Source organism: Acinonyx jubatus, chromosome E1 (genome assembly GCF_027475565.1).
Source record: "Acinonyx jubatus isolate Ajub_Pintada_27869175 chromosome E1, VMU_Ajub_asm_v1.0, whole genome shotgun sequence".
Taxonomy (NCBI): domain Eukaryota; kingdom Metazoa; phylum Chordata; class Mammalia; order Carnivora; family Felidae; genus Acinonyx; species Acinonyx jubatus.
In genome coordinates, this window is record NC_069397.1 from 36,537,943 (window position 1) to 36,550,874 (window position 12,932).

General features: G+C 50.4%; 1 protein-coding gene across 6 annotated transcripts in view; it reads right to left on the reverse strand.

Annotated features, from left to right (window-relative positions):
• SP2 (Sp2 transcription factor) overlaps positions 1 to 10,361 on the reverse strand; it is a 30,427-nt gene extending 20,066 nt beyond the window's left edge. The window contains exon 1 of one of the 6 annotated variants that reach the window (XM_053212871.1): positions 10,342 to 10,361. Coding sequence is in view for 2 of the 6 variants with exons in the window: in XM_027033954.2 (XP_026889755.1) it covers positions 7,191 to 7,197 (7 nt within the window). In the remaining 4 variants the exon portion in view is untranslated. Of the gene's footprint in view, positions 1 to 5,534; positions 5,582 to 6,382; positions 6,519 to 7,190; positions 7,273 to 10,341 lie in introns of those variants that run through there. The other 5 variants (XM_053212870.1, XM_027033954.2, XM_027033953.2 and 2 more) reach the window with 5 other exon arrangements.
• Positions 10,362 to 12,932: the final 2,571 nt, after the last annotated feature.

Here is a 12,932-nt window from a genome sequence, read left to right on the forward strand (position 1 = left end):
TTGCTCTTTCTGGCATTTGTCTGGCTAACTCCAGTCCTTACAGCTCGGTTTATAATTCACTTAAGCAGGGAAGATCTTTCCTGACCTCTTCCCTCCCAACCCCCAAGTCTGGGGCAAGAGCCCGTCCTGTGTGCCCGTGTAAAGGTCCCACAGGCCCCTTCCCTTATCACAGGGCAATGAGTGGTGTCTGTCCTGGGGGTCTCTCCAATGGCCTGGCTCAGGAAGCACCGGTAACAGGAGGAGGCCTCAGACAGGACCCCGAAGCCCTGGCCATCAGACTGGGGGCCGCTCCACTGGTCTTTCACTTGAGAACATTACTCTTGAGACACAGGGAATGAGAGAGAAGGGGACCTAAGAAATACCACAATAAGCCTTAGAAAGCTCTTTTCCCTTTGGAGAGAACTTGGGTCAAACTCCATAGCCAGGATTTGGTGGTACCTGTTTTTTTTTTTTTTTTTTTTTCTTTTTTGGCCTCATGGGTTCCTACCATGGCCTTCTTGGCCATCCGCTATGGTATTTCCCCTGGAGGAATTTCACTCTGCACAAACAGTCCTTCTGCAGGCTATTTTGGTCAGCTCAGCTGGGCCAGAAGCCAACAAAACAGTTTCTCCCAGTTGCCTGGCCTGGAAGAATTCAGAGTTGGTAAGGGAAAAGCAAGCCGTGGCTGGTTTTAGAGAACAAAGTTGGACCTTGAAGGGAGTTCATAAATGGGCTGAGAGAACCAGCCTGCACGGAGGGAGCAGCAACACTGGTGGTTAAAAACACCAAACTGCAGACAAGCAAGCCTCCAGCACCACAATAACCATATAAAGGAGCTCAGTAAGGGTAAAAGGAACTTCACTGACTTTCCATAAATGAGAACAACTCTGAGTGGCGGCTTGCTAATGCCTCAGGCCAAAGGCGGCTCAGGCCAGGCCTCTTAGTGGGCCCACGGTTTCATCAGGAAGTTAAAATTCCCTTCATCAGTTTGAAGCACCTGGGGGCTGAGGGGGTTAAGCTTCTGACTCTTGGGTTTCAGCTCGAGTCATGATCTCACGGTTTGTGAGTTCAAACCCCGTGTCAGTCTCTGTGCTGACAATGCAGAGCCTGCTTGGGATTCTTTCTCTTTCTCTCTGCCCCTTCCTCACCTCTCTCTCTCTCTAAAACAACAACAAAAATTTAAAAAATTCCCGAGGCACCTGGGTGGCTCAGTTGGTTAAGCATCTGACTCTTAGTTTCAGCTCAGATCATGATCTAACGGTTCACGAGTTCAAGCTCCACGTTGGGCTTTGCACTGACAGTTTGGAGCCTGCTTCAGATTCTCGGTCTCTTTCTCTACCCCTCATCTCCCCCCCTCAAAAAATAAACATTAAAAAAAAAATCCCTTCAGCAGTTAAAAGCTGTTATTTCTCCCCTTTTCAAACAAAACCCTTTGCAAGAGGTACCCATAAGTGCTGCCCCTAATTCCTCTCCTGCCAGTCTTTCTTGAACCTGCTCCAGGTTTTTGCCCATGCCACAAAGACTGCTTGTGCCACCAGTGACCTCTGCATTGCTATATCCAACAGTTAATTCTTAGACCTTATTTTATGTGTTGATCTGACAGCTGACCCCTCTTTCTCCTTGAAACACTTTCTACACTTGGCTTCGGGAACAGACTTGCCAGGCTGATCTATGTCTCTAGCTACTTTTTCAAAGTATTCCTTTGCCGGGTCCTCCTCTCCTCTCAAATTCTAACTGGTTGAGTTGCCCCAGGGTGCAGTCTCAGCATTTATTTTTCTTCTGTCTATACCTATTTCCTGGGCGGTTTCATCTAGCCTCACAGCATTTTAACAACCAGTAACATACAGGTTCTATATAACGATGACTCCCAAACTTGTATCTTGTATATCCGACTGCCTACTGACACCTCCTCTTGGATATGTTAACAAGCATCTCAGATCTAACCAATGCCTGGTATCGTCCTAATTCTGTGTCTCCTTCAAACTTCCCTGTGCAGTGAATGGAATTCTGTCCTTCCAGCAGCTCGGTGCTAAAACCCTGTACGGCATACTTGACCCTTCTTTTTTTCCACACTCTACATATGACAGCCAGCAAACAGTGTTTCGGTTCAAGGTAGAAAATGTATTTTGAAAGTACAAAATACATTCAGTATCTGATTGCTTTCACCACCACCTGTTGTCACCCAGATTCAGATCCTCATCATCTGTCACTGGGTTAACTGCAAAAGCCTCCTAGCCGGGCTTGTGACCTTGTTCCCGTCAGTCTGCTCTCAACATGCATCCAGAATGAGACCCATCACACTTAAGTGAAATCACAGTACTCTGCTCAGAGCCCCCCAAGAGCATCCTGTCCCCCATTCAAAGTAAGAACTGAAGTCCCCACCGTGACACATAAGGACCCTATCTGACCTATCCTGTCCCTCCTCTTCACTACTTCGGCCACGCTGGTCTCCCTGCTGCTTTCCAACACACTAGGTACAGCCCCTTCTCAGGGCCTTTGCACTTGCTGTCCTCCTTGGCTGAGTTCTCACCCTCCCCCGCCCCCCACCCCAGACTGAGCATGGCTCAATCTCTCCCCTCCTTCCGTGGCTTTACTCACATGTCACCTTCTCACTGAAACCTTCCCTGACCACCCTATATAAATTGCACCCTTTCACATTCTTCTGTCTTCTCTTTTTCTTCGTACCACTTCTCATTGTCTAATATCCAGTAGTTACTTATGTACTGTCACCCACTAAGATGTAGGCTTCCTAAAGCAAGGAACTTCTCCTTCCCTTACCCACCCATGTATCCCTCCTACCTGGCACATAGTAGGTGCCTAGTATATATTTTTTGAATGGATGAGTGAATGAATCCTGGAGACTGCAGAGTGGGAGAGCCTAAATGGAGTTTTAAGAACCACAGGAGAAAACCCACAGATGTGCATGTCCTGGCACGAGGCTGGAATCCACCCGCCAGGTCAGCTCAGCTGATGCTGTCCCAGATGGAACTCCCAAGCCCGCCCACTGCCTCACGCGGGGACAAGTACCTGTGTGCAGACCCGCACAGTCCAGTCCTGCACCCGGACAAAGATCTCAAAGCACACACCTCATCACCACACACCAGGCACCGCTTTTCAATGCTTCTTTCAATGAACCTGCACCAGGGAAGGGGAATTCTTTTCCAAATGAGTTAAGATAATGAGGGCTAGCTATATGAATATGCCTCCTCGAAATGTGACTGTCATTTGCTAGTTTGCATCCTGCCTGGGTCACAGCCAGTGGTACTGGAAGGGACACTGGAGAAGTGCGTGGGGACCCAGGGCAGCTCTTCACCCTGACAGAACAGTCCCAGGAAATGGTACAAAGAATACTTGGTCCCAGACCGCTCTTAGGGAACAGGAGAGAAAAAGAAACCAAGATACACTTTTTCCCCCTAGAAGACCACTGTGTACAAACACGTGTTTTCTCTGCTTTGGCACATTTACTTGTGAGTCACGCCCACATTCATCCCCGGCTCGGACCAGTTGTGAAATGAGCACTGACTTCATTTCCTCTGGGAAGAGAGGGTTGGCCTACCATTTACCGTTCGGAAGGCTGGGAAAGGTTTTGGTCTGTCTTTAGGCTAATCTGAGAAGCCTTCAGCACGACCGACACTGGCCAGGGGCAGAAATACTCCACTTTCAATCACGCAGCCCTGCCTGCTGTCTCTTAGTCCCTAGTCACACTCTCTGGGAAGCTGCTCCATGATTCCACTGAGCCCCAGTGGAAAGCTAACAAATACGCCAAAGAGGAAGCTCTAGAAAGAGGACGTTTGGCAGTGGGCAGGCCAGAGTCTGCTGGTCTTTCCTGGGCCACTTTTCACCCCGTGGCTGAGGTGAAAGAGGCCACCTAACAGCCTAAGTCATGGCCTAAGGGCAAACCGGCATCTCAGAGCCCTCAGTCTCAAAAACAACAGTCCCCCAAGCTAAACGTTGGCATTATGACGCGGTGAGGCTTCCGGCCAGGTACAGCACACAACTCTGAAGCTGACACCAGCTGCAGCTAAGGAATGAGACGTCCAAAGGAGGGATGCAAACAGCTGGACCTGCACACATGCTCTTCCGGTGACACAAACAGCCTGGATATCTCAACACTGCTCGAAGCCGTTCACGGGGACAGACTGAACAGCATCTAACCTGGGGGCTCAGCCCTTTTGTGCTCCCTTGCTCCTGAGCAGAGCTCGGCTCCCCAGGGCATGTCCTGATGAGAAGCACACGGTAATGCCCTGTGCCGGTGACGGCCTCAGAGCACCCAGAAAGAGCACCTCCTGGCCATGTGGGGGAAGCTAAGCAGCGAGTGCTGACTGAGCTTGCTCCTGGGTTCTCTTTCGAGCATCGCGTGAGGCAGTGGAAAAATCAGTTTTCCCTTTCAGAATCCTGTCAACTTGGACAAATCTACCAGTACCACTGGGGAACATCTCTTCCAGGACAATCTCTAATCCTTTCCTGATACTTAGGCTGACAGTGCCCTGGAGTTGGTAATGCCCCATGTTTTTACCCTAATTCGTAGCAAAAAACAAATAAGCAAAAACGTCAACGAATTCATTCCATAATGATGTCCACCTCTCAGTCCAGCATGTGGGTCAAGTGTTCCTCGTTTAGAACTTATGAGAAGTTCCCTAATCCCGTTAAGCTATCCAAACTCGTAAGTACTGGCGCTTCTCCAAATACATTTTACTTCAAGTCTTCAGCCCGCAAGGTTTCAGACTAGACCCCATAATTGTTTAAACTCAGAAGAGTTCACATCTCTACAATTTCTAATACTCTGTATACACTTTAATTACTACATTTTTCTATCCTTGGAAGCAAGCCTTCCAATTTGTGGGTAAACAGAGAACAGAGGGAGGGAAGGTAAGTCACAGAAGAAGATGCTACATTTCCATCATAGAAATGTATGGTGACAAAGGTCTAGAAGATTGCTGAACTCAAGCCAGTACCAGGGTCTACCGACCAGTGGCAACAAGCTTAGGATGTCTTCATGAGGGCCCTGGTTGGGCAATACTCTCTGAAAGCAGAGTCAGGAATTATCACATGCCTATTGTAAAGGACTGTTCAAGCTACAAGGGACCCTGCAACTTCTCCAAAAGGCTGCTAGTAATCAACGAAAGAACGAGGAAGTTCAAGGACAAGATATCAAAATGAACTGCCCTATATGCTATTATGCCACGAAGCTCCTTTACCCAGATATTTGCCAAAATCTTCTTTCAGCTTCTCTCCTCCGACAGGCCTTCGGAGGCCCAAACTTTAATAGAATCTGAGAGAAAAAAGCCGGCCAGTCTATGTGCTGTCAACACTGGTGCCAAACTCTTCCTCCTGGAGCCAGCTCCCCTTACAGGGCAGTGAGGTGAGGATCCAATTATGAACTAATTCCACTTGGGTCTCCTTGGCAAAGACATTGTGTCTTTAGCAGCCTAGCTCAGGGAGTTTATAATTATGTCAGACCGGCTTTTTTTTTTTCCTTGTTGTTACTGCTTTTAAATGAAGAGGGGTTAAGCCTCTGTACAACCAAGCAGAAGAACCAGAATTAGAAAACTTACCAATCGCCCCAGCCAATGAGAATCCATTTCCAACAGGTATTAATGCCTATTGGAAGCCACTGGAACATTGACATCATCAGCCCAACTGATAGGTTGTCTGACAGATTAGCCCCCTTCATCGCACACAAGAATTTAAAACAAAACGAGACACTGCAGTTATATTCATTATTGCAGACAACAGGTTTCTTTGTGTTATTAATCAAAATGACTTCTATGGTGTTGACTTCACCACTGTTCCCTCAACAACCTCTCTGTCAACTGGCCAACACCCTAAACTTTCTAGCCCTAAAAATCTTATCCAAAATACCAACTCAACGCTTAGCCCTCCATTGTGATACTCAAGGCCTTCTGGGGTACAGCATGCCAAGTGGTAGACAGTGCATGCTAGTAGACCTTGAAACAGTCATCACCCTTTTTTCTGCAATTAAATCAGCATAATGGGGGACTGTGAGCCAATTCCTTGCTTAAAGCAGATCTACAAGCTCTTCCCTCCCTTTCTCTAGGAAACCACAAATAAGGGAGCAAGAAGTAGCCTCAAGAAGAAACAAACTTTGGGAGAATGTGCACTGAGAAAAGCCAGATGGAGTCCCCCTGGATCAAGTTAATTAAGAAATAAACATGACGGTATACTGGAGTCAAAACCAAGGAATGCGGTGAGGACAGGTTTCTCAATTGCCCAAAGAGAAGACACAGTTCCTTTTCAACTAAAATTAGAAAGCCACTGGGAACATAAGCCAAGAAGCACGGGTAGGAGGCTGAGAACCAAAAGTCAGCAATGGGATGGAGGCAGGGTGGAGAAAGAAAGTAAATATCCGTTTTATTTCTTCTGTCATTCCTTAGGTTTGCACCTGGCTTTTGGGATTCAGCAGTCCCACCGACGGAGCATCAGCTAACAGGCTGGGAGCTTTGTCAGCAAGTTCTTAAACGGCTCATAATTCTGCTAAGAGCTTGCGGGTATCTAGCTGGTGTTCAAGGACCCAAGTGAAAACATTACGAGGTTTATGTCCACGTCGCAGTCTAAGGCAAGAAGTCCTCTGCCCTTGGGGGGGGGGGGGGGGCGGTGCCCTCGTGTCCTGACACACCATCTCTCCATTGGGGTATATCGGGAACCAGGCTGGCTTCTAGGCCCCGCAGTGCCCATGTGGTTGGCACCGTCTGCATTTTAAGCACTCCCTCGCCCCTCTCTGCACTCGGGAGGGCCCTGAATCGCCGGTAGGCACCGAGTCAGAATGCAGGAGGGTCCCCCAACACAGGGCTAGCGCGAGGAGCGTGGGCCGCCTCCTCGGAGCAGACCCAGGCTGTGTCCACAGGCCGGAAGCACTGAGGTGGGTAGGCAACTGGGTGAAGGGGGTGCCAGGCACGCCCGGGTGCCCGCACCTCTCACCAGCCCCCGGAAGCGCCGCCCTCCCGCCCAGCGGGCTCCGAGGGGGCGGGGAGTCGAACGCCCCCTTCCGGGTGCCTCCGCCCGGCTGGCCAGCCCCGCTCCTCCTCCGGGCGGGAATCCTCCCTCCCCCGCCCCTCCCGGAGCCGGGCCCCGGCGCCAGGCCCGGTCCCAGGGGGGAACCCCCGGCCCCGGCTTCCCCTCCCTGCGGCCTCTGCCCGTCTTCCCGACCCTTGGGGGCCGGGAAGACCCCGCCGGCAGCGGTCAGGACCCACCGCTCATTACGACATCTTCCTCCCTGGCCTCCGCCGCCTCCGCCGCCACCGAGAGCCTGACACCGCCCGCCCAGCACCCGCCAATCCCGGAGCCCGCCACCGCCCGAGCGACGGCAGCGTTCACCAATAAGAGTTCAGTACATTGGGGACCGACAGCACTAGTATCCAATCAGAGAGAGGCGTCTAGAGCGACGTTGGTTTGGCCAATAGACTTGTGAAATGTCACTGATGGACAGTAGAGGGCACCAACCGGAAACCTACTGAAGGGTGAACGACATGTTCGTCAGCCAATTGGCGGGACGTGAAGTCCCGCCTACGAGGTGGTTGATGGACAGCAACAGGAAGCTAGATGGGGAGGGGCTTAGCTGAGGAGTGGTTTTGTATTGGTCGTGGTTGACCTTCCACCCACCTCGAACCCAAAAGATGAGTGATAGATCTACCCCAAAGCCAATCAGAAGTCCTTAGGGTGAGGCCCAGAAATGCCCTATAAATAGTACACACTTTACACCTCAATCTAGTGTCGCCCTGGAGTGGCGGGAGCCACCTGCTTTTCGGCTACTCAAACTCCTTGGCTGGTGAGTGGGAAGCCACCAGCCTTTTTTTTTTTTTTTTAAATTTCCCTCGCCTTTATCGCTTCGGGAGAGGGAAATGAGCCCCCAGGTGACTTTGTACCGCGAGGCATCGGAGTTCAACACAATAGCGGGAGTTGGGCTACGTGACACTTCTGAGAGAAGGGATTATTTCTCCATCTCAGTTCAAGCCCCTGTTCATCCTTACCTAGTTATTGCAGCGACCCGCCCCTCCCCTCCCCCACAACGGGCGGTCCACCCAGAATCACCTGAAGCTCTCTAAAAGGAGATTCCCGGGGCTGCCGCCCATAATCCGATTCTGTGCGTCTAGGGCACTCTTGGAATATACATTCTGTCCAGCACCTTGGGCGGACAGAGAGTTGGGCCTTTCCGATTTACCTCCTTGAATGAGGTGCTGTGTGAGTACATACAGCCCTTGGGAAGCGCGACGCGGGTACGTTTTTCTTTCCCAGGTCTGCTGTACATGCGTAACTTGGGCAGGCTGCCTGGCATTACTGAGCAGGAATCCACGCTGGCTTCAGACCAGCCTGGGTTTGAAATTTACGTCCCACTTACAGAGGGGCAGGGTACTGAAACTCCCTGCGCCTTATGTCCTCACCTGCAAAATGAGGCTAGTCACACCTACACCTTACAGCAGCGGCTTCTCTTTCTTTTTTAAAACACCATAAGCCGCAATGAGAAATAACACTTGAACCCCGATACAGTACCTTAAAACTCAGGTGAAAATGTGTAGCAAAGTTTCCAAAAACAATACTAAACCTTTCTACCCGCGACGCCCTGATAATTTCTAGTTATTCTCCCTTCCCCCTTCCCTCCCTTCCTTTTTTTTCGTTCCTTTTCTTGATCTTGACTGGCAGCTTGAAAAAAGCTATCATAAAGAGTTGGAGTGACCAAATAAAATACAGAGCCCAATGCCCAGTACACAGTAATTGATGAATAAATGTTAATTTTCTCTTCCAGTCTACCCCTCTCAGCCTTCGCCTTTGAAAAACAAGACTCTAAAAGCAAGACTCCTTCGGGGTGCCTGGGTGGCTCAGTCAGTTGAGCATCTGACTCTTGGTTTTCGTAGGGTTGTGGGATCAAGCCCTGAGTTGGGCTTGGTGCTCCACACTCAGCACAGAGCTCATTTGAGATTCTCTCTCTCCCTTCCTCTGCCCCTCTCCCCTGCTTGATCTCTCTCTCAAAATTAAAAAAAAAAAAAAAAAAAAGCTATCACTCCTCTAGTTAAGAACCTTCATTGGCTCCCTATGCCATTCTGGATGAAAAGCCCAAACTCCTTTTTTAGGGGGCAAACAATGTCCTTCACACACACTTGTGTATCTTTCCTCCCCCGCCCTATTCCCTTTCTACAGATCCTACCCTTTTGCCTCAAGGAAATATTTTACATTTCTTAAACACTTACTCTTCTGTTTCCCTTCCTGCTTTATCCTTCCTATCTCCTGGTAAACTCCTGAACATCCTTCAAGACCCTGCTCAAACTCTGAACACCTAACTCCCACTGAACCACGGCTTTTTTCCTTCTCTAGACTGCAGAGGGCTTCACTCGCTAACACTGCATTTTTATTTTCACATCTGTCCCCTGCTACATACACTGTGAGCTGCAGTGGAAGGTTTGAAACCTGTACAAGAGGACTGGCAGGAAGTGTATGTTGAGTTAAAGAATGAATATTTGCATACAATTACATCTACATAGGACTTGTTTATATAGACCATACATTCTGTTCCCAGGCCATTTTTCAAGTTCAGATTGCTTCACTGTCAAGCAGAGGACTCCACCCAGGTTCAGTGACTCAGCTATATTAGGGTGCAGGGAGTTTGGGGGGGGGTGAGGTTGAATATCCTGCTGGGCCACTGCCAAACCTTTTGTGGCAGCTGTGCCTGTCTCACCCCCAGAGGCCCCATCATGAAGACTGCAGAGGGGGTGGGGGGAAGTGTGCATGTGTGTGGGTGGGGGAGCAGGGTGCAACAACAGAAAATTCGGCAGGTCTGAGTTACTTGAATTGTTCTTCCCTTTTAAAGACCGCCATTGCCTTGTTTTCTCTTTCTTTCCAGGCTATCTTGCTCCTTTCTTACCAGAGGCATAGCCAAGGAAGGGGGCACTTTCTCAGGAGCCCCTTATCCTTTTGTCAGAACCACTGGAGTCTTGGAGCCTCATTTACAACCCCCTCAAAGCACGTACAACTTCCCTTCCCTCCCACAGGTCGCTTCTTTCAAGATGGCCCCCATTCTCACCAGAGAGGAAGGAGGCCAGGCAGCCAGCTTCTAATGCTCGCTTTCTCCCTGGCTGCACTTTAGACTCATTGGAGAGCTATTAATAAATTCTGAAGTCCAGGTGCCATCCCAGGGCCAGAAAATCAGAATCTCTGGGGGTGGGACCCTGGTGATGGTGTTTGGAAGTTCCTTGGGTGACTCCAACGGGCAGCCAAATGTTGAGAACCACTCAGTAGCACAGACATCTTTCCACTGTGGGTGCCCAAGTGAAAAACTGTGAACAGTCTGACCCTCCACCCCCACCCACTCCTGTCCCTCCCCTTCCTGAATTTCTCCCCTGCCCAGCTTACCTGCCTCGGTCTTCACGGAGCCAGGGCCGACAGGTGGTTCTGGCTGTGTCTCACCCAATGATGGGCCTGGAGGCAGGTTCGTTCTCTCTCTCTCTCTCTCTCTCTCTCTCTGTGATACTTCCCTTCTTGTTTCCAACTATGCTTAGCCTCTTCTTGCTCTAAGTGGCCAATTTCTCCCCCTTTCTCACTTACAAACTCCCCATCTGCCACCCCTTAAAGCCCCATTTTGTCTTATTCACCACTGCACCTTCCACTCCCAGCACATTGTGTGATATGTGATAGGTGCAGAGTGTTTGTTGACTGACTAAACGACTGCATCCTTTTAACACTTTTCATGGACTTCCCTTCTCTTCCAGGCCCAGCTTCCTCCACCTCCATTTCGCCTCTCCTTCCCTGTCTGCCTCTTCACCCCCTTCCCTCTTCATTCTCCCCTGCTTTTCCTGCTTCCTGACATTCTCCTTGTCCTTCCCTTTGGCATGCAGCTGCCCCCTTTCATTCATCAGTACCAGAGAATGCATCTGTCCCCAAGGATGGGTGAGAGAGCACCAGAGGGAGGGAGAAAGGGATGCAGAGCCACAGTCTCTGCCCTTAGGAAGCTCCAGATTCCTTCTGGAGCCTCGTGGGAAAGGTGTGGTGCAGCAGGTGCTGGGTGTCCGGAAGCCAGGAGAATATCAGTGTCCGCCCTTGACTTAGCTGCTGGTCCTCACTCATAGCTACAACCCAAGCTTGATCGCTTTATTTTTGAAGAGTTCCAGCCAATTCAACCTTCTAAAGCCTGCTCATCCTCCCTTAAGGATTTTCCCAGTAGCCTCTGCTTCTCCCATTGACCTCCTCTGCTTTTCCACGTTCTCCTGTCTTCCCTTTCCACCTACAGAGAAATCAGATTTGCCGACTTTTCAAATGACCCCTGACACTCTTAAGCACCCAGGCAAAAACACCTAGTTTAAGTGAATCCTGATTTTTTTTTTTTTCCTCCCAGGCCCATCTATGGTTTCAACGATCTGCATTTCCTTAGTCTTCCATGAGCACAGAACAGTGACAGAGGCTGTAAAATGTGTCTCCCTATTACCCGTTGGCAGCTACCCTACCCCGTACCCCGGGTGCACACACACAGCCACCCCTCTTTCTCCACTGCCATGGGATGCCACTCCTGACCCATACCCTGACTTCTCAACTCCTTCTGTCCTCTGGTTGCCCTGCCAGACCGATGACTGTCCACCAACTGCCATGGAATCTTCCAGCAAGAACATTCCGCCCTTCCTTCCCCACAGGATTCTTCCTTCTTACCTGGTTCTTTCCATCCCTTAGTCCCCTTGGGATGAGATCTGTGGAGCCTTAGGAAAAAAGGGCAGGCCCCTCCTTCCCCCCTGTTCCCCACTCCCCTCCCAGGGAGAAGCCCTTTAGGTAGAAGGCACCTCTCAGCCCTCTCAGCCTTCTTTGTTGCCACTAGGGGGCATCCAAGGCATTTCTAAAAGCAGATGCCGGGTGGTTGGGTGGTTGGTTGGTTTGTCTTAACCTTACTGCAAGGGAAAGACAAGCACAGAAATTGAGTTTTAACAAGCATGCATTGAGTGCCTACTGTTTGCCAAGGTTGTGCCCTGCTTCACCTGGAAACAGTATGTTCTAGCCACTACAAAAGCTCCTTGAAGAGCCATTTGCCTCTTTAAGGAATCCTTTCCTACCAATCAGCCCATCTTACCATGTCTGGTAACATTTTCCTCTCTCTGCCTCAGCCTCTCCCCTGCCCTCAGCCTCTCTCCACCCCTGCGGACCCCGAGGACCACAGTTCTGTGTCTGCTTCTCTGAGTCCAGGCTTCCCATGGCAGACTGGAAACATACCAAGGGACAAAGTGAATTTCCCCAGGTGGGCCCTGTCTCCCTCTCTCTTCTGGGTTCCTGACCCTCTCCTGTCAAAGCCCCATCTTGGTCACCATCACTAGCCTCCTGAAGGTTCCCCAGACACCCTGAGTGCGGAGGATGAGGGTTCGGTGAGGCCATTGGCTGGGATGCTGGGCTCAGGAGCATAACTTCGTCACCTGGGAGCCCCGACCCAGCTGGCAGAGACTCGGGAAGTGGGTGACAGTGGCGATAACAATAACAGTGATAATAGTAATAATACACTGGGGCCCACAAAATGGCTGTGAAATACCCTCTAATGACCACTTGTATTTATAGATCTCCTTCTCTTCCTAGACACTTCAGAGCCATTGCCCAATTAACCCTCCTAGCTTCCCTAGGAGGGACAATTAACCCCCTATTTTACAGCCGGGGGAAACCGAGGCTCTGAGAAGGCGATGGAGTGGGCTGAGGTCACACAGTGCATTAGTGAGAGCAGAATGTGGCACTCTCTCCTTGCTTTCCTCTATATCCAGACCCACCTGAGTGTGTGTGGCCCCCATACACACTCACGCACACATGTGCACGTGTCCCTGTCTATCTCTCTACCCTGCCATGGACCTCAGCATCTGGGAGAAGCTGGAACCGGGGCAAAGGATTGCTGCCTGGGGTAACAAGGAGGGAATCCCAGTTACCATGGAGGAGGGCTTCTCGGGGCCACTCAAGGCTCTGGGGAGATCTTTCTCTATTCTGTT